A 21895-nucleotide genomic window follows, 5' to 3' on the forward strand; every position below is an offset into this window, starting at 1 on the left:
CATGCTGTTCCGAAAAGTGGGTGAAACCTTAATCTTTTCTTTAAAACTTACTATGACACAGGACAATTCACCTAACTGGAAGTTTTGCTGTTTTAAAGTAGATGAAACCTCATTTCTCTTCCGGTGTCATAGATAAAATTGTGATTGTACTCCTTAGAAGGAAAAAGAAGTAAAGCTCGGTGCAAGGTTCATGAACACACTTGCCATTCAGAGTGGGTTGTCTGTTTAGGCAAAGTGACAGTGCAGTAAGGAGCTTGGCAGAGGAGCTCTTTAAGAAAAATATTTTTCTCTTAAAGCACTAACTAAATGTAATGACTTTATAGGACACTGACAAGGGCAAATGAAATGTAGGATTATTGTGAAGACCTATATAATGAAGCAGGGCAAAGGCTAACAGAGTTCTGCCAAGAGAAAGCACTGGTCATAGCAAACACCCTCTTTCAACAACACAAGAGAAGACTCTACACATGGACATCACCAGATGACCAACACCGAAATCAGATTGATTATATCCTTTGCAGCCAAAGATGGAGAAGCTCTATACAGTCAGCAAAAACAAGACCAGGAGCGGACTGTGGCTCAGATCATGAACTCCTTATTGCCAAATTCAGACTTAAATTGAAGAAAGTAGGGAAAACCACTAGACCATTCAGGTATGACCTAAATCAAATCCCTTATGATTATACAGTGGAAGTGACAAATAGATTTAAGGGCCTAGATCTGATAGATAGGGTGCTGGATGAACTATGGACGGAGGTTCGTGACATTGTTTAGGAAACAGGGAGCAAGACCACCGCCAAGAAAAAGAAATGCAAAAAAGCAAAATGCCTGTCTGGGGAGGCCTTACAAATAGCTGTGAAAAGAAGAGAAGCAAAAAGCAAAGGAGAAAAGGAAAGATATACGCATTTGAATGCAGAGTTCCCAAGAAGAGCAAGGAGAGATAAGAAAGCCTTCCTCGGCGATCAATGCAAAGAAATAGAGGAAAACAACAGAATGGGAAAGACTAGAGATCTCTTCAAGAAAATTAGAGATACCAAAGGAACATTTCATGCAAAGATGGGCTCGATAAAGGGCAGAAATGGTATGGACCTAACAGAAGCAGAAGATATTAAGAAGAGGTGGCAAGAATACACAGAAGAACTGTAAAAAAAAGATCTTCACAACCCAGATAATCACAGAGGTGTGATCACTGACCTAGAGCCAGACATCCGGGAATGTGAAGTCAAGTGGGCCTTAGGAAGCATCTCTACGAACAAAGCTAGTAGAGGTGATGGAATTCCAGTTGAGCTATTTCAAATCCTAAAAGATGATGCTGTGAAAGTGCTGCACTCAATATGCCAGCAGATTTGGAAAACTCAGCAGTGTCCACAGGACTGGAAAAGGTCAATTTTCTTTCTAGTCCCAAAGAAAGGCAGTGCCAAAGAATGCTCAAACTACCACATAATTGCACTCATCTCACACGCTAGTAAAGTAATGCTCAAAATTCTCCAAGCCAGGCTTCAGCAATATGTGAACCGTGAACTTCCTGATGTTCAAGCTGGTTTTATAAAAGGCAGAGGAACCAGAGATGATTCGCTGGATCATGGAAAAAGCAAGAGAGTTCCAGAAAAACATCTATTTCTGCTTTATTGACTATGCCAAAGCATTTGACTGTGTGGATCACAATAAGCTATGGAAAATTCTGAAAAAGATGGGAATACCAGACCACCTGACCTGCCTTTTGAGAAACCTGTATGCAGGTCAGGAAGCAACAGTTAGAACTGGACATGGAACAACAGACTGGTTCCAAATAGGGAAAGGAGTATGTCAAGGCTGTATATTGTCACCCTGCTTATTTAACTTCTATGCAGAGTACATCATGAGAAATGCTGGGCTGGAGGAATCACAAGCTGGAATCAAGATTGCTGGGAGAAATATCAATAACCTCAGATATGCAGATGACACCACCCTTATGGCAGAAAATGAAGAAGAGCAAAAGAGCCTCTTGATGAAAGTGAAAGAGAAGAGTGAAAAAGTTGGCTTAAAGCTCAGCATTCAGAAAACAAAGATCATGGCATCTGGTCCCATCACTTCATGGCAAATAGATGGGGAAACAGTGGACACAGTGGCTGACTTTATTTTTCTGGGCTCCAAAATCACTGCAGATGGTGATTGGAGCCATGAAATTAAAAGATACTTACTCCTTGGAAGGAAAATTATGACCAACCTAGACAGCATATTCAAAGGCAGAGACATTACTTTGCCAACAAAGGTCCATCTAGTCAAGGCTATGGTTTTTCCAGTGGTCATGTATGAATGTGAGAGTTGGACTGTGAAGAAAGCTGAGCACCAAAGAATTGATGCTTTTGAACTGAGGTGTTGGAGAAGACTCTTGAGAGTCCCTTGGACTGCAAGCAGATCCAACCAGTCCATCCTAAAGGAGATCAGTCCTGGGTGTTCTTTGGAGGGACTGATGTTGAAGCTGAAACTCCAATACTTTGGCCAACTGATGCGGAGAGCTGACTCATTTGAAAAGACCCTGATGCTGGGAAAGATTGAGGGCCGGAGGAGAAGGGGACGACAGAACATGAAATGGTTGGATGGCCTCACCAACACAATGGACATGGATTTGGGTGGACTCCGAGAGTTGGTGATGGACAGGGAGACCTGGATTGCTGCAGTTCATGGGGTTGCAAAGAGTCGGACACGACTGAGCGACTGAACTGAAACTGAAATATATTCCTAAAACTTCAACTACAGACCTCTTTTTTAAAATTTATTTTCTTGAAGTGCAGCTAATTTACAATGTTTACAGTTATTTACAGTGACTTACAATTTGCATTTCTGCCATACAGTAAAGTGATTCATTTATTTATGTATACATATACTTTTTCATATTCTTTTCCATTATGGTTTATCACAGGATCTTGAGTATAGTTCCCTGTGATATACAGTAGGACCTTGTTGTTTATCCATCCTCTGTATAATAGTTTACATCTACTAATCCCAAACCCCCAGTCCGTCCTTCCCCCATCCCCCCTCCCCTTGGCAACAAGAAGTCTATTCTCTATCTCTTTGAGTGAACTACAGATCTCTTGTCAACTTGGATTTCTATGTCTATAACCTAAGAAAAATTCATTGTGTATAGAGATCTAATATTACATTGACCATCCAGAAATCTGTTGACTAATGGACCTAATATTGGGGTTAGATGGGAGGGCTAAATGATTCTGGCTTATTACCATATTTCACATATCATTCCCTCCAGTCCTCTCAAGGGGAGAGTCACCTAGTTGTCACTGTGAACCAGGAAACACTTCACTGGGACCTTTAAAGGCAAATGAGCAATATTCAAGTCCTCTTCCCTTTCTCGAGTGACATCTCTTAAAGTTCCCTTTGCTGTAGCTCCTGACACTGCTGCATATGGTTGCTTGCCAGTGCCTTGAGTTCATGAGCCCCAAATATTGTTCCCCAAAATGTACGCGGATGGTGACTTGGTACTGGAAGTGTACAAGGCAGCTGGCCAGGTGTGGATGGACTTTTTATGCCACACAGGCCTACAGGTCGGCATGCTCTATACTTGCGAGCTGGCCAGTGCCTTCACTCAGCAAACAGTATTGGATCCCTGCTAGGTAGCCAGCTCAGGATGAAATGACAGAGGTAATAAGTAACAGAGCCCTCTGTCTATCTTGAAGAGTCTGGGAAAAGCAGTTAAGTGACCAGAGATGGTGACCGAGCCCAGCATGAGCAGCACTGGGCCAGGTAAAGAGCCTGTGCTACCAGCTCCTGGCTCCGCCTACAGGTCACCATGGTGCCACCAACATACCCATCATCGCCTGTTTGTCTGAAACAGAAGCCCCTTCTAGGGTCAGCAAATGCCTTCTCCAGAGCCGAACTCCAGGCTCCCTGCCTCGTGCTCGCCCCCTTCTCTGCCTCTGGGCCTTCTGGAAGGCTGGCCGCTGGCATGTCAGGCACTCTCTCCTGCTCGGCAGCGGCAGATCCTGGCTCTGACACAAAATCCACAACAAGGGGCCCCCAGCTAACCAGATCCTTCTTCAAATTCTGAAATGGATCCTAATCAGCTTTCCCAGAGCCAGGCTGTTAGCAGACATTGGGAGCCATAATTTAAACTTTCTGTGCGAGGATTACAGTAGCCTGCCAAACCACCATGCAGGAAGAAAACTTTGAAATAGGAAACTCTTTTAGGGGAGAAAAATTCAAATGAGTCCCCTCTCCTTTCCTTTGGCTCCTGATTGGTTTTGAAATGGCCTGGCCCTGGGGCCTCTTCAAGATAGTCATAAAGGCCTGTTTATAGGAGGAAGTTTCATTGTTGTTCAGATGGTATATGGGACTTGCACCTTTAAGGAGTGCCTTCAGTTCATCAAGCCAGCCTTTGAGTCAAGTGGTGAGAGAGTAGAGATGCTGGGATGTTTTTACTTCAAGAGGAAAAGCCTCATTGAGGGCCCCAGTCTTCTCTCTCCTCTTCTGCCTGCTCCCTTGTACAATTCGCCAAAACAAACAGGCCACCACTCAGTGAAGGAGAAAACTGCATCCTTCTCTACTGCTTCCAACCCAGGAACTGTTCCCCTCCCTCCTCTTGGCCCCTTTTGCCAATGAGATGCCCTGGAGCAAAGGGCAGTGCCATTGCCTGGTCAGAACCATGGCCAGCCTCTTCCCAAAAGGCCCAGGACCTGCCAGCTTTGTCTACTCTCAGGTGTTGTAGAGCTGGGCCGTGCAGCGGGTTTGCCACCCTCTTCAGAAAGACCAACTCGAACCCTCCGTCAGCCGAACCTGTTCTCAGAGCCTGCTGCTCTGGAGCTGGCTTTGGGTGCCTGGTTTTCACTTGAGACCATTGCTGGCTTTGGGTGGCTGGTTTTCACTTGAGACCACTTCAAGCAGAAGCACTTAGAAAAAGAAATCTGTGAAAAGGCTCAGAGGCTGTGTAGGTTTGGCAGCCCCTCCGGAAGTCATTGGGGGGTTATCACCTTCCCTCCAGCTGGACTAGGAGAGCCCTTCCTTGCTTCTCCTGCAGAGAAAGAAAATGCACAGGCACACACACACACACACCCCCTTTGCACTGTCTCAATTGAAACCATGTGCCAGAGACACTCGGTGGAGACTTATTTATGTTTGGAAGTAAATATTGGATTGATGTTGCACTGTTGACATCTCGAGACAGAGACGTGCTATGTAAATAGTCAAGGAACTTGAAAGGGCTGATAAACATGAGGCTCTGAGTTAGTCCAAAGAAGGAGTATGTCTGAGGCCCTTAGAATAGCTCCCCAGGAGGCATCCCGAAGGCCAGGGAGGAGTAGGTGGAGGGTTTCCCTGAAGACCAAGCACCATGGGGTTGTTCAGCTGTCCCTCACTCACCCCAGACTGGGCTGGGAAGGAGTAACCTGATGCTGCAAGCTGTGGACCCCAGAACCCAGTGATTCTCACTTCTTCCTTGGCCCCAGGCCTCTCACAGCGTCTTCCTAATTAGGGCTATTCAAGGGGAAACCGGCTGTTTCCCTAGGAATTTTCTGGCAGGTTTTTGATACACGTTTGCATCAGAAAGTTGTGTGAATCTGTCAGAAGGTCTGAGGGAGCCGCCCTGTGGTACTACAGGCCCCCTCTGGAGCAACACAGACAAGAAGCCAGAAAAGCCCCTGCTCCCTCAGCTTCCAGCGGAGCCAAGTTTGGCTGGAGTCTCTCTTCCTGTAGAGTTTCCATGAGTGTTTCCTCTGCTACAGACAAATCAATTATAAACAGAATCTTTTGCCCCTCAAGTGCAAAGCAAGCCCTTGAAGGTTCCAGGAAAAGTGTAGGAAAACGCAGACTCCACTGGCTTGGCATTGAATGAGGGGCTACTTAGGGTCTGGTTTAACTCATCATGGTTCATTTCCCAGCACCCTCAGCATGGGCCCAACTGGCCCTGAAAATCTAAGTTTGTCCAGAATCTCTTCAAGATTTTCCCCAAAGTAACCATGAGCACTAGTGGGGGTGAAAGTGAAGGCCTGCTGCAGGGGAGAAGTGTCTTTAAAGTCTTGGTTTATCTTTGTGTTTAGGAGTTTTAGACTTCTTTATACTTTATAATATATCCATACTTTAATATAAAAATTCAAAATTTAATGTTCCCGAAAGCTCTTTGTGAAAAATTGATACCGGGTAAGGACTTTGTGCCCTGAGCCTTCTGTGTGTGAGGGCTGGGTACACAGCTGTGTGCTTCACAAGCTGCAGCGCTGAGTTTGCTTTGGGAACCAACATAAAAAGCCTTCATTATGTTTCAGGGCTGGAAGAGCTCTGAGAATGCCATCCGTCTCTTGGGCAGAGACAAAGACACTGGGGCTTAGAGCCAGAAGATGACCTGCTCTGGGGTCCCAGCATGAGCAGTAATTAGAACTCCAGGCTCCCCATGCACTACCTCTCCTGTCCAGCCCTTCTGAGTCGGTCCTTTGGCACTGGGCAGGCCTGGCATGTCACAGTTGTTTGGGGGACCATGGCTTGGTAAACTCAGAGCCTAAGCTTTGGGCTGTCTATCAAAAGCCAAAATCAGGCTGTAAACCACAGCATGAAGGTGACGGTCTCTTCTTCTGAAATGGAGTTCGTTTGATCACATAAGAAACGTTAGTCTGACGGATCCAGCTCTGGACTATACGGTACCTTGGTGCATGCGTGCGTGCTGAGTCGCTTCAGTCGTGTCCGACTCTTTGTAGCCCTGTGGGTGTAGCCCACCAGGTTTCTCCGTCCGTGGGATTCTCTAGGCAAGAATACTAGAGTGGGTTGCCATGCCCTCCTCCAAAGGGTCTTCCCATCCCAGGGATCAAACTCGTGTCTGCGTGCGTTGTCTGCGTTGCAGGCAAATTCTTTATCCACTAAGCCACCTGGGAAGCCTGTGGCACCCTGGTGCAAATGAGTAAACAGCACCCTGTCCTCCAGAAGCTTTACTTCCATCTGTCAGAAAATTCAGAAAACCTGATTTTGTTAGAAAAAGACACTTGACTGCCATCTGCTGGAAAGTGGTTGTAATAAATTTCACGTCTCTGATCGCTGTGACCTGAGCGGTACCCCCTGACGACTTACATGCAGTGCACAGCCTGAGCAACTGTACCAGCACTCCCTAGTCATCAGAGTGGACCGTGTTTTACGAAATTGTCTTTGGGCTCCAGAGAAAAAGGACAAACATCAGTGGCAGCTCCAGCCTTCCATCTAAGAGACTACGCACAGGTTGTGTTGGGAACAGGGCTCTGGAGACCTGCTGCACTGGAGTGGGGAGGAGAGTTTGCAAGGCTGTTTCTAAGAGAAGCTTTACAGTTAACTGCCAGTGGGTGCAGAGTTTTCAAGACTAATAGTGACTGCACTCCACTTGAGAAAAAATAATTCCTACAGGATATGACGCCGTCACTTTGTTGGTAACAAGTGTGGCACACATAAACTTGAACTCAGAAGAGCCACCTGCGAGAGTCAGTGCAGACGCTCTAAATCCTCGCTAGACTGCACACTCCGCATCAAAGCTGCGTGCCAGCATAACAGCTATGAAGAAGCATGCTGACTTTTTGTCCCCTTTAGAGGAACAAGACAAGTCTGTTCAGCAGGACCGGACACAGTGATGCTCTTTCCATCTGGAACCCTGTCAGCTGCTCCCCCGCCACTCTTCCCATGAGTGTTGATCCATTCATTCATAAATCAGACAAAAATATGGAATTCTGTATCAGTTAACTCCTGCTGTGTAACAAACTGAAGTTTAGGAGCCAAAAAAACAACCACCATCTACATAGCTCACAATTCTGTGGGTTACACTGAGCTTGACAAAGCAGTCCTCCCATCTTTGTGGGGCTCACACCCACAGCTTCAGGCAGCTGGGTGCTGTCTGGTTCAGGAGGACCTCAGCTGGGTGGACTCGTCTTTCAGCAGCAAGACCAAACTCGTTCATATGGAAGCCAGGCAGGGATCTGAGAAAGCAAGCGGGAGTGTGCATGGCTGAAGTGTGGAACGGACAGGGCATCACTTCCCTTGTATTCAGCCATCAAAACAAGTCACAGTGCAGATTTGGGAAGCAAAAAATAGCCTCAGTCTCCTGATAGTGTTTGTTGCAGAGCCACGGTACAGGGCATTTTTACATTTATCATTGACACTAAGTAGAAGTGAGATGCTAAGCTCTGAAGATAAAAAGCACAAATCCTTAGGAATCCTAAATGTGGAAGATAATAAGAGAGGAGAAGACAGTTAAAGGTCTGCTTGATTGGTGCCATGGTGGAGATATGTTACATCTTTGGAGTTAAAGTGAGTAACCTAAGATCACTGAAACATCATGCTATCTGCAGGCAGAATCCTGTGCTAAAAAATCTTATTCTGATGTAACATCCAGCCTTCTTTCTACCATTATGTTCTCCTCAGTTCAGAAAGTGTGCATGACATACTTGCTCTGTTAACCACATCTTTCTCTTTCAAGAATGAGATATCAAGCAGTAACTTCTTGATAGACATTTCCACAAAGTCTTTGGTTGCTTTGCTGGCCTCCTGTGGGTATGCTTAGAGGACGGCAACAACAATCTTTTTCTGATTCTCCAGAACATTCAGGCCAAGCCTCCTTTCTACATTCCCTTGTAGAAGGAAGAAGGTGGTAGAGATTTGAGGAGAGAAAAGTGTATGTATGAGGGTGTCAGGAAGTGGGGTTCTGACAGATGTGGTCTGATGCTGGGAAGATAAGGGAACTCAATATCTGTCTGCAGAATGGACCTTGAGGATCAAAACTCAGCACACAGGACCCTTGCCAGCTGTTCTGTGGAAGCTTCCACTCCCTCCTGGCCATCAGTCTGCACCACTTTGCCGGCTGCTCTCTAAAAGGGAGCTCTCAGGACTTCCTTGGCCATGCGGGTGGAGGTGACCGGTGCTGTCTTGGCAGCTCTCTTAACAGTCTTCATCTTCAGCAGGGCCATAAGCCTCTTTCAAGGGGTAAGAGGAAGATGCAGGGAGTCAGTGGATGCTGGGTTCACAGTCAAGAAGTGTGAAGACAGATGCACAAAGGAGTTAGATGTGCTCGCGAGCCTGGGTTTGCTTAGCAGTTTGTTGAGGGCAAGTTTGGTGCGTACATCCCCCACTGGCAGCAGACTGCGGAGCTCACTGGTCTCAAAGGTCTTCAGATATGACTGTGAGGGTTATGTGCCAGTGACAGCGTGGTACCAAAACCTGCAGAGCAGCCTCCCCGCAGTGAGCCAGGAGTGCACGTCTGTTTCACTTCCCCTGCTCAAGGAGATCAAAGTGGGGATTTGGGGCAGTTATTTATTTGGAAGACAATCTCAGGAAACACAGACGCGGGACCAGGAGAGGGAGAGGGCAGGGAAGGAAGCTAATAAAGGATGTTATCAAGCTGGTTACCCCTGCAGGCAACTTCCATGGAGCACATACTCAGGGTTTCGCACCCAAGGAGAGAGGGAGCTGGGGTATTTGTACACCCACTCCCAGACGTCTGACCTCAGAAACAGAGGCCACTAACACAGGGGAGCACAGCACAAGAGATGCCGGGTATTCCTGAGCGTGGGGCAAAGGTCAGCTTTGGACGACAAAAGGTTGCTTTTCTGTGGCAACAGTGCCTACACTGTCGGTGCGAGAACTGGAAATCCGTCTTACCACATATGAAAAGCCATACATTAGAAGGAAAGATCTTTTCAGAATTAAGCGAAGGAAACTACCATCACGGTTCAGGAGGAGTTGCCAGTTCTAGGGAGATACACAGTGCCAGCTGTGTGCACAGCAGCTCACTAGGGTCACAGATTTGAGAGAAGGATCTAGAAGACAGCAAGGTAGGATGCAGACCTGAAGACACTTTTAAATGCCTACTTTATGACAGCAGTATTGATCAAATTGTTCCACAATGGCTAATATCTCACAGGATATTAACAGATTTATCAAAAGTTAAATAAGCTTGAGAAATAGCAAGTCCTTGACTTTCTCAATCCTTTCCTAAAAGGGTTAATTTGATCCTGTACTGTTCTCCTGTACATCACAAATCTCTTAAAGAATACATCGCCAAACTCCACTTAAAAAAAAAAAAAGAATACATTGTCTCCAAATTTATTTGACCACGGAACCTCTTGACTACCAAACAACCTATCAATAGCTCAATAACTAGTGTTCCCCAGCACAGTGTTTGGGAAACACTCCACCAGAAGTGCATTGCAAGGAACAAACAGCTTATCATAAGAAAGCCTGGGGGAGTCCATGCATTTTGAAGAGTGGCTCCATGTAACATTTCTTCTAAATCAGCCTAGTCTGAGGAGTTTTCCAGGCCTTCCCAGCACTGTAAGTAGATCATGCCTCCTCCCAGGCCAGGCAGCTTTGGAACCAAAACAGTTGATTCTCCAGCACGTCTAACCCAGCCTCTCCTCTTTCTGCCTTTCAGATGGGCTTCTTTCGCAGAAGGTACAAAGAAATTATTGAAGCTGAGAAGAACCGGAAAGAGAATGAAGACAGTTGGGACTGGGTCCAGAAAAACCAGTGACCCGCTACCCCACCCCGTGACGTGGCCCAGTCGTTCACCTGTCGTCCCGATCTTTGTATCTTCCATATTTGGAAGAAAGAATCTTCTCCAGATTTTTCGGAGGCCCCACGATGCTGTTCTTGTCGTCATTCTCTCAAGCCCAGGTGGCAACCTGAGGCAGCCACTTCGGCCAGGTCGCCTGACTGGAACCACCACCACCTCCTTTTCCAGTTGAACTCCGAACTTTGGAAAGCCGGCTGCAGAGCTGGGGGATATTTATGGATGCAACAAGTGTGGTCAACCCTCAGGGGAAAACTGTTAACCTAAAAGTATTTTTATAAATATAAGCCTTTTATACTGATTATGTCTTTATATTTGTATCGATGTTTTATTATTTCTATTAAATGATTATATAGTTCACTCAAGCACTGATATCTGGCCTGAAATCTTGGAAATACATGTACATTCATACAAATGTTAAAGGAAAAAAGATCTTATTGTACTTTGGAATGGAACTTGCCGTTAAAAAAAGGACTTGCAGATGAAATCATCTGAAGAAACCTCGTGTGAAGAATCCATCAAGCAGGCGGTGCTATATATCAACTGCAGTTGGGGTTGACCGCGAAGACATTTTGCATCTTTGTTGCCTGGAGTCAAGTGTGAAGTCATGTGCTAAAGAACCAAGAGTGTTTTTTCATCTGTACCTTTCATTGGAAGATTCCCAGCAGGAATTTGGATGGAAAAACCTGATTCCTGCGGCCTGCTCTGCATCACCTTATAGAGCAGGCATTCCACCCTCCTTTCACTTGGATTAAGACATGAAAGATTGGAGCAATGCCAGTTGGTTATCTGGTAAACCTCAGAATGGCATCTCATCCTGGACAAAGTGCATCAGAGTCCACACACCACCAGGACTAAATCAGTGGCCGTCAGGCAGAGACTTGTGTCTGAATGCTGTGATATGTTGCCTTTTCACGGTAATTTGAGTCAGAGGTCTCCATTGTCCCCAGCACTCTTGCTGTCCCAGCTAATGGTAATTGCAGAGTCCTTCCCGGAGATGACCATTCAACCTGTCTTTTTTTAAAAATTGTATCTTAGGTGGGATTCTTAAGAAGTGGACCCTGAGACAAGGATTTTCACACAGTAACTTATGAAGGAAGTTTCCCCAGGGCACACCAGTAAAGACATGAGGGAAGCAGGACAGGAAAGGGGAGGAGGCCACGTAAGGAAGTCACTTCAGGGCACATGTAAACATGTTTTCACTTCATGCCAGCAAAAGAGCCCCCATAGCTCAGGAGCAGTCCTCAAAAAGAGAGCTGCACCCCAAGCTGGGAGGCACACAGAAACGATGTAAAGGGCTCTGGGCACAGCGCTGACGTCATCACCTCCCCTGCGGGGCTGAAGGCCGAGTATGGCCTTCACCGTGCAAGCTCTCTGTTTGACCGTGTTAGTCACCAGATGCACAGTGCTATCCAGGTTTGAGTGCGGTGTGATTCTCTGAAAGGCAAGGAGAGGGTGGAGGTAGCGTGTTGAGCGCTGCACCTGGCCTGGGGTGAACACTTAGTAACGGGGAGCAGCCCTGGCTGCTGTTGCCGCTGCTGGAAAGCCATCTGGTATGAAGGAAGATGTGTCTGAGAACAGGGTCTGACAGAGTCCTCAGAGACTTATCACAGCCTGCTCAAGCCGCAGGCACAAACAGACGGCATCAGATGCGAATGAAACAAGAAACAAGACCATCTCTCTCCTAGGGCCTTGTTGACTGGAGGCTAACATGTAAGGGGCCTGTGAGTGTTGTTGAAAAGACACAGAACTCAACTGCAGGGGAGACAGGTTTTTCTATACACATACTTGGCCTGTCCATGCAAAGATACCTAAAGTTTTGGCAAATCATGAGAGTGCTGGCGCTTGCGAACCTGGCATGGAGCACGCGTGTCTTTGTTTTTTTTGCAGTTGACTCTGATACAGGCAAATGCGGAATGCATCATGCTTCCCTTCCCAGTGACCATGGGAGTAGACAGAAGCCAGAGGGTCAAGGGTATGAACTAGGCTGGTCTTAGAAGGAAGTTAAAGATAGAGCCTCTCACTGAGGGGTGGAGGCCCTGAGGTAACAACAGGCAGATGCAGGCAAAGGAACCAGCTCTCCCTGAGAGTTCAGCTAGGACAGATGTGTACAGACCCCAGCTGTGCCTGAGGCACTGTGCTGAGTGCTGCTGGCTCCCCTCGGAATACCAGCGCACACTTTGCCCGGGGGAGACAGATCTTCCCACAGCAGAGCCTAGAGCATGGATTCCTTTACGAAACCTCATTTGCAGCTCTCCTTGGACATTCTCTTGCTTGTTTCATGGTGTCCTTTAATAAATCATTTAGGACTTCCCTGGTGGCTCAGCGGGTAAAGAATCTGCCTGCAATGCAGGAGACCTCGGCTTGATCCCTGGGTTGGGAAGATCTCCTGGAGAAGGGAACGTCTAACCCACTCCAGTATTCTGGCCTGGAGAATTCCACGGACTGTATAGTACATGGGGTTGCAAAGAGTCAGACACGACTGAATGACTTTCACTTTGACCTTTTGGGATTCTTAGGTGGTAGACCTGGACAGCTCCATCCGCAACTTTGACTAAATGCAGTAATGGGCGCTCACCAGCCTCCTGCAAGGAGTGCAGATGCACTGGTGAGAGTGTCACAGGATAGCTGGCAGGCCCACAGTTCTGCAGCCTCAATGGGGAAAGGGCAGACTCCATAACCAGTGTCAGAGCTAGGATCCATGTGCTTCTGAATGGTAGACACTCAGGTGTGAGCACATACCCTGGAGGTTACTAAGACTAGATAGGGCAGTTTTTAAGAAAACCATGCTTGGCATCTGCTGGAGCAAATACTGGCAGCCAGTTTGGGGCAGGGGGTACCTCTACTTATTTCCTGATGCTTAGTAGCAGGCAGGCTGCAGGGAGTGGAGAGCTGACCAGTTATCACAGACAGAGAAAGGGAAGTCTAGCAGATTGTCAGGGCTCTCAGCTTGGCCAGTTCACCAGCTCCATCCAATTCAGAAGCCATCTGTAGGCTCTTGAGGAAAGCAGACAGAATGGGTTGGTGTGTCTTTGATCCTTCTCCAGAAGGTTCTTTTAAGATTCCACAGCACCTTCCCATTTCCATCTTTCCTGCCTCTGTGGGTTCGCTGTGGAACACTATCTGGTATTCTCTTGCACAGCATTGTCAGCTTCAGCTTTTGACTGTGTGTTCACTAGGGTTGTCATCAACTCTCACAAGGATTGAGATGCTTTTTAAATACGAAAAAAGGACCCTTGTAGAAATTGAGAGAATGCCCCCTTTTCAAGAATGATTCACTTATGCTCAGTTTACATGGACTAAGGAGTTTGGAACACCCCCTAAGTGAGCCTTGAACCCATCACAAAGAGGCCTTGAGGTTCAGGAATGAAGGGACACTGGCAGGAGTGAGTGGGTCCAGTGGTTTTATGGTGACTGACAGGCATGTGTCCAGAATCACTTGCTACTGAGGTCACTGAGGCATTGTCAGTCAATTCTTCAGAAAAATTCCATCAACATCACTAAGCCCTCAGCATTCTGAAGTTGGTTAAGCTTTGTAGAAAATCCAGTAGAAAATTCTCCTTTACCAAGTCATATGTAGCCTTCAGCCCTGGAGCCAGAGGCAAGGAGATTCCAAACAAAACCAGCAAGCCTCCTAGAAACATCTGGGACTCGTTTTTGTTGTGAACATGTAGCAGATCCCTTGGGTGGTTGATATGGGTGCTGATACACAAACTGTGGAACCATAGCAGTCATTTTAGAAAGCTTATTCTACTTTTATTTTTGGGTAAGTCATCATGGCAGGGGAATGCAGTTGTGCATAGGTTACATGTAAAGCTACACCTGATTCAGACTTCCAAATGTAGAGGCAGAATAAAGGATTGGCATTTGGGGGAAATGGCCCTTTAGCAGATTAAAGGCAGAAAACCACTGTCCCTTAGAAACGTTCCAAGTATGCAGCGTTTTAGTCCATGAATTGTTTAGCTATGTAGAGCAAGAAGATACACAGCGGAGAATGTGTTTTCAAGCAAACAATGGCTGAAGTGGCAGTAGGGTCAAAATGAATCTTCTAGAATGTCTTCTGATTTTCAGCATGTGAGGGGGGATAATGACCAAATATCCTATGTGATGCAGTGCTTTATAGCACAATGATCTAGGTTTCAGCCTGTGTTAAGGTTTTTTTCCCAAATTGTAATGTGTGACTGGCAGAGTGAGTTTAAAAGCTTTAAGAGTGATTAATTGCATGGCAGGCACCCACGCTAGTTCACTTCCAGAACTTGACTGATGATGCATCCATGTTTCTGTTGAGGAATTTTTGTGGGAGGGATGTTCCTCTTCACAAAGTCACATGTATTCAAGTCTGTGCAGTCACTTCTAATTCACTTGCACTGTTTGGGAAATGCAGGTTTACAAAAATACATGTTTGGAATAAAAAAAAAATGGCTGCAAATGATTCAGGAGTTCAGTCTGTAATTTCTTTTGCTAATTTCTTTTGCCTTTTTAGGTTATTGAAGATGGGGTTTCAATGTAATACTGCATGAGCATTTAAAGAGCCTGTGCAGGTCCATCTAATTAATTGCACATAAAGAACACACTCTATGTGGTGGAACTGTCCCTGATCTTTGACCTTCCTTCCATGGTCCTCACCTTCTCTGTGCGTCACTCAGCCACCCAGGGCAACACCTGGAACCTTGGCCTTAGGATTTTGTTGTTGTTCTGTCACTCGGTCATGTCTAACTCTTTGTGACCCCATGGATTATGGCATGCTTGGCTTCCCTGTCCTTCACCATCTCCTGGAGTTTGCTCAAACTCTTGTCCATTCAGTTGGTGATGCCATCCAACCATCTCGTCCTCTGTCGCCCCCTTCTCCTCCTGCCCTCAGTCTTTCCCAGCATCAGGGTCTTTTCCAATGAGCCAGCTCTTAGGTCTTAGGATGGATGGTCTTAGGATGAATGTGACCAAATTGAATGGGACAGGTTCCTAACTGTTGTTAGTAGACTGAGTCCTCCTATATCTACCAGTTAGCAAGTATTTTCCCAGGAGCCTTTGGGTAGCATCCTGACACATTTACAAACATCGTGTTCTCTTAAATTTTTAATCTTCTCCATCTGTCTAGTTATCTTCCTGTTCTTATCTCAAATGGTGTTCATTTGTGTGTTTTTCTCTTTTTTCCCTAGAAGAGGCCAACAAAGATCTATTTTAATGATCTTTTCAAAAATAAGTCTTGATAAATCTTTGGCTATACCAGTGAAATCTACTGGGTTTTCCTTTCTATTTCATTAATTACTGCTTTATACTTATTAAGATTTATTTTATTGCCCCATGGTTAAAAATCATACACACACACCACAATATAGAAGAGGACCTGAAAAGATACATACCAAGGGGTTAAAAATTGTTGTCTTTAGGTAGATGGGATTGTCAGTGGTTTTGCTTTGCATTTTGTTTTTACTTGTCTGAAATTTCATTTTCTATAGTGAGCATATAACAATGAAACATATACAAATTATTTTTAAAATAATTACATCTGAGAGAGTATGAATTGCTAAGCCAAAAGAGATCTCAAATGCTAAGTCTGGAAAGAAAGAGATTTGTTTACAGCAAAGATCACTGATGATCCCGACACACTTAGGACAATGGTCTAGTGAGAAATTCCAACCAAACTTTTTAACTCTGAATGCTTTCTGACTTAACAAGACCAGTCAGATCACTAGTGCTGATTAAATATGCTTCTCTCCTGTTGCCTTAATCCAGGAAAAGGCCTTGACTGACTCAAAGGAATCGAAGATACAATAGGAAGAGGAAGAAAAATGGCCAATTAGTAAAGTGTGCCTCCTGTTCAATCAGGAGTTGTATAATCCACTGCATTACCTCTGGTCCTTAAAGTCTGTCTATTCATCAAGATACTGTGCTCAGTAATAGAATTCATGGGAGTGCTAAATCAGAGCTCTGTCTGCACTATCAAATCATTGGCAGCTATCCACCAGCAAAGTCCCCTAACCCTGAGGTCATGTCCATTCATTCTATGTAACATCCAACTAACGTGGATATAACAAAATATCTCCGGCTCTACACTGAAATCTGAGGCTGTGCTGTCTGGGCCTGCTGCCAAACCTCTGCTTCACCTCAAAGTCTAGTCCAGATCATTGTGTACTTTATTTAATATGATTCTTCTATAATTGAAAAAATACCTAAAAATTAAAACATCTCAATAGATGTATAAAAACTACACTCTGAAGTCACAAAACCACCAAATAAATGAATAAGCAGGGGGCATTTTTAAAAGAATTTTCAGGAAAACTTTCTTCTAAGAAATAGCAGATTTGGAAAAAATGAAATCCTCTCCAATATGACATCTATTTGGAACCTACTTTATCAGTTAGAACAGTATTTGCTCCATGTAATAGAAAAATCCAAAATAGCAATGGTTTAAGCATTGCTGAAAGTATGTTCCTCTCTCACATAAAAGAAGACTGGACATGGGGCATCAAGTATTGTATGATCAGGATCATCATCAAGCTTCATGGATGATCAGGATACCAGCTTCTCTCTTTCTATGCATGTGGCTTAAAGTTACCTCATGATCCCATATGGCTACCAGGGTACCAGCCATTGTGTCCGCATTCCTAGTCAGCAATAGAGGGGGAGGATAAAATGGCATATGCCCCTTCCCTTCTCACTAGCCTTCTCAGAAGTCCCATACAACACTGACCGGAAAGTAGTCATATACATGCATTCACTTGTAAAGGAGGCTGGGGAATGGATCATTAATGAATAAGAGGAGAATACATGTTAAAGACAACTAACAGTTGCCATACCCACTGGTGTAAGACACTCAGAATATAGCTGCCTTAAGCCCTAACATGTATCCTTCAAATTCTTGAGTCTGACTGAATTTGAGCAAGAGGAATACCTTTATTTACACAACTCTGGGGTACGCAGAGTAGGTTAATCATATTCATTTTTTATGTTGTGTTGCTTTTCTCATTTAGCCCCCGCCATCTCCATTCACATTCTTCTCTCTTCTAGAGGCACCAAGTCTAATGAACTGAATATATGTCCTTAGGAGTATATGTACATGGTATTATTTCATGCTTCTCTTAAATGGTATTAAGCCTGAAAGGCTGTGTTTTTATTTGTTTAAGGATGTATTCATGTTGCTTTGTTTACATCTAGTCTGTTGTGTCCAGCTGCAGCACTCCATCGTACGTTGTTTTCACCACAGTTTATTTGTCCAGTCTCTCTGGAGGAGACCTTTGACTGCTTCCACCCTCCTGCTGCACTGAACACCCTCCCCCATGTCCCCTGAAGGGACTGGGTAGAATGTCTCCTGGGACATATTACATACATAACATCTTAACATGGTTACAGTCTCATTCTCCAGATTCCGAAATGACCGCACAGTGGATGCTCTCAGCAGAGTGCCTGTCCCTGAATCCTTGCCCAACGTGGAATTCTCTCTCTTGCCAATCTCCTTTGTGGTATGGAGTTAGCTTTGAATGTGCTTGACAGCCATGCACATGCATCTCTTCATATTCTTATTGGCCATCTGGGTTTCCTCTCCTGGAATCAGGTTCACTTCCTCGAACAGTCTCTCCATTAGATTTCCAGACTAGCACACCCACCACCTCCCTGGCCACTCTGTCTCCTTTGCTAGTTCCCACTCTTCTTCCCAGCTTCTAGATGTTGGCAGAGATCAGAGCTGTGACCTGGGAACTCCTTCCATCTGTACTCCTTGGAGACCCCAATCCAAACTCCTGGCATTCCATGTCTCCTACAGGACCCCGGTGCCTCCTGCCTGGTCCTGTCCCCTGAATTCTAGGCTTGTAATATTCAGCTAGATCATAAGCCTTTCAAACAGCATGTGCGGAGCTGGACTGCTGCTGCCCCATCTCAGGAAATGACAGCTTTATTCTGCTTGCTCTGGCCAAAATCGTTGCAGTCACCCTTGACTCAGTCTTCTCCCATGCGACAACCAATCAGAGTTCAGTTCAGTTCAGTCACTAAGTCATGTCCAACTCTTTGTGACCCCATGGACTGCAGCCCACCAGGCTTCCTTGTCCTTCACCATCTCCTGAAGTTTGCTCAAAGTCATGTCCATTGAGAGGGTGATGCCATCCAACCATCTCATCCTCTGTCATCCCCTTCTCCTCCTGCCTTCAATCTTTCCCAGCATCAGGGTCCCTGCTAAATACTCTTTAAAAAAGAAAAACACTAATTCAAAAAGATGCACCACAATGTTAATAGCAGTATTTTTACAATAGCCGAGATATGGAAGCAACCTAAATGTCTGTCCGCAGATGAATGGGTAAAGGAAATGTGATATATATATATAGAATACTACTAGGCCATAAAAAAGAATGAAAATTTTACCATTCACAGCAACATGGATGAACTTTGGAAGACATTATGCCCAGTGAGATAAGCCAGATGAATAAAAACAATTGCTGTGTGTTATATCATGTGTGGAATCTAAAAAATGCAACAAACTAGTGAATAAAGCAAAACGGGCAGACTTACAGATACAGCGAAAAAACTAGTGGTTACCAATGGAGGGAGGGTGCGATATAGGAATAGAGGGAAAAGGGGTTATTATGGGATTATATGAAATCATCTGTGTGAATATTTGGAAGGTTGTAAGGCATTCATTGCCAGGCAAGCTTGAGAACTTTCAGGATCGCTCAGAAACCACCCTGTTTCTCTCTCCATACCCGTGACGGCTGTGGGTTTTTCTTTATTTCTTTTTAGTTTTGTCCATCTTTACCTTTTATTTAGGACTGAGGCTATTTTATTAAGTACCTAAAAGTTTAAATTATGTCTTTTCCAGATGCAATTGGACATTCTATCATTATGCAGTGATCTTCTTCTGTAGTAATACTTTCTTGTCTTCAGGTCTATGTTGGTTAGTTAGTAGTTACACAGCATATCATTTCTCGTTCGCTTATTTATAGCCTTCCTCTATCCGTATATTTTGTATGTGTCATCTGTAAACAGAATATAGTTGGGTTTTTAAAATCCATTCTAACAATGTTTGTCATTTTACTGGAATGTTTAGTTTACCTGTACTTATTGTTATTAATGAAATAATTGAATTTATTTCTCCCATCTTATTTTGTGGGGCCTTTTTTGCCCATCTTGTTTCTTTTTCTTTCTTATTTTTCACATTCCATCCTTCCCCCATTAGTCTTTCTTCTTATGTTAAGTGGATACACAGATACCCTAGAACTTTAAGACTTACCATAGTTTACTTGCCTAAACTACCACACTCTAAAGTTGATAGCTCTTCTGAAGCATTTTAATGTTTTACTTCAGCCTCCTAAGTCTTTGCTTTTGTTGTTTTTTGTGGTGACTTTCTGTAGTCAAAATATTGCTCATGTATATCCCACTTCCTCTGTTCCTCATTGTTTCTTTTATCTTAGATCTTTACTCCTAGGCTCATTTTTCCTTCTGCCTAGTATATCCTTTAGAATTTTTTTTTTTTTTAGTGAAAGTCTGTTGGTGGCCAGTATTTCAGTTTTGTTTTATTTGAACAGAATAAAATCTTTAATCTGCCAAATTCTTGACTTCTTGCTGGTATAGAACTCAGCTGTTATTTTCTCTTGGTGATAAATATGTCATTTCATCTTCTGACTCCTGTTGATACCATTAAGAAGTCAGCAGTCAATCGATTTGCCATCTCGTTTTTAAAATGTATTTTAAATGTGTTAGTTTGGGGCTTATCTGGTGGCTGCAACATGGAAGACCCAGGTTCGGTCCCTGGGTCAGGAAGATCCCCTGGAGAAGGGAATGGCTACCCACTCCAGTATTCTCACCTGGAGAATTCCATGGGCAGAGGAGGCTGGCGGGCTACAGTCCATGGGGTCACAAACAGTTGTACATTTTTGACTGAGTGACTAACACTTTTACTTTTGTCATACTAGATATTTCAATGTTGTGTTAATTTCTGCTATACAGCAAAGTTATCCAGTTATTTACACATACACACACACACACAGATTCTTTTCCAGTATGGTTTATCATAGGATATTGAATATATACCCTGTGCTGTATGGTAGGACCTTATTTTTTATCCACATTTGTCCGTTCTTTAATAGGGGTCTGTTTGGGGTGATTCCCTGGCAGTCCAGTGGTTAGGACTTGGCATTTTCACTGCTGTGGTCCAGGTTCAACCCCTGGTCCAGGAACTAGGATGCCGTAAGCTACACGGCAAAAAAACAAACAAAAGAGGGATCTGTTTTTCTGCCAGGATTCCTTTAAAGACTGTTCTCTCGGTTTTTGTGAGCTGTAGTTTCACTCTGATATGCAGGTGGAATTTCTTTGTTTATTCTGCTTGGGATTTGCTGGGCTTCGGTGGTTGGATGTCTTTTTCATCTGTTCTCTTCATCTCTTTCAATATTCTCCACACTCCATTTTCACTTTCTTCTCCTTTCAGAACTCTGATTGTGAGACCGTCTCCCTCTGTCCTTCTTAGCTTTTTGTTCACCTTTCCTGTTTTCCTCTCATTGTCTCTCTGTGCAGCATCCTGGGCTATGATTCAGTATCTTTTCAGCCTGTGTCAAATCTGTTTATAGAACTGTTTATTGGGAATTTTGTTTCAATTATATTCTTACACCCGAAAGTCCTATTTTGTTCTCCTTCAGATATGATTGGTAGTTCTTTGTATTCTCTTATTCAGGGTCTGTGTTTTCAAGTTTCTTTTATATCGTTACACATGATAATCATAGTTTCTATTTTTATCCAATAAATGCAGTTTTCTGCTTTGTAGGGTTTTTTCCCTGATCATACTTACACATAGTACTTTGTTTCCTTCTGTAACTGGTGGTTTTTTGTTACTTGATTGCTTGCTTTTTGTTCCTCTGTGTGTGTTTGTGTGTGTCACACATACATACATATATATAACAGTTAGTTGCTTATTTTTCTTGAAAAATTATTTGTGGTAGTTCTTTGAGAGATAGGATGAAAGTATATTCCTACAGAGAGCATTTGCTTCTGCTGCTGCCAGGAGCCAGTCTGAGACCATATGTTGAGGTCTTACAGGCCACCCATGTAATACGAATTTAAACAAATCCGTGTTAAGGCCAACTTGTGGTTGTTACTTGCCCACCCTGGGCCATACTCAGCACTGAGGCAGCACTCCTCAGTTGAGTACTGGTAGGAATGAAGTTTCTGTTTCTTTTACAATGAGGTTTTTGCCCTTTGAGCGCCACCTTTCTGGGCCCCTGAAGCCTGCAAGGCCATGAAAAGCAACCTCAACCTTGTTAGGCTGACATGTGCTCAGGACTAGTGACCACAGCCCTCCTTTTATCTCCGCATTGCCACTTTCACTCAGATTTGGCTTCATAATTTCACACATTTGCCATCTCTTCAGTGCTTTAAAATAAGAGCATGTTATTTTAAATATTTTATTTCATTTAA

General features: G+C 44.3%; 1 protein-coding gene across 1 annotated transcript in view; it reads left to right on the forward strand.

The window, feature by feature from the left end:
• The window catches only part of ITGA9 (integrin subunit alpha 9), a 364229-nt gene extending 349296 nt beyond the window's left edge, over window positions 1-14933 (forward strand). The window contains exon 28 of the mRNA XM_061395904.1: window positions 10364-14933. Coding sequence (XP_061251888.1) covers window positions 10364-10462 — 99 coding nt within the window. The 3' untranslated portion in view covers window positions 10463-14933. The remainder of the gene's footprint in view (window positions 1-10363) is intronic.
• Window positions 14934-21895: the final 6962 nt, after the last annotated feature.

Source organism: Bos javanicus, chromosome 22 (genome assembly GCF_032452875.1).
Source record: "Bos javanicus breed banteng chromosome 22, ARS-OSU_banteng_1.0, whole genome shotgun sequence".
NCBI lineage: Eukaryota > Metazoa > Chordata > Mammalia > Artiodactyla > Bovidae > Bos > Bos javanicus.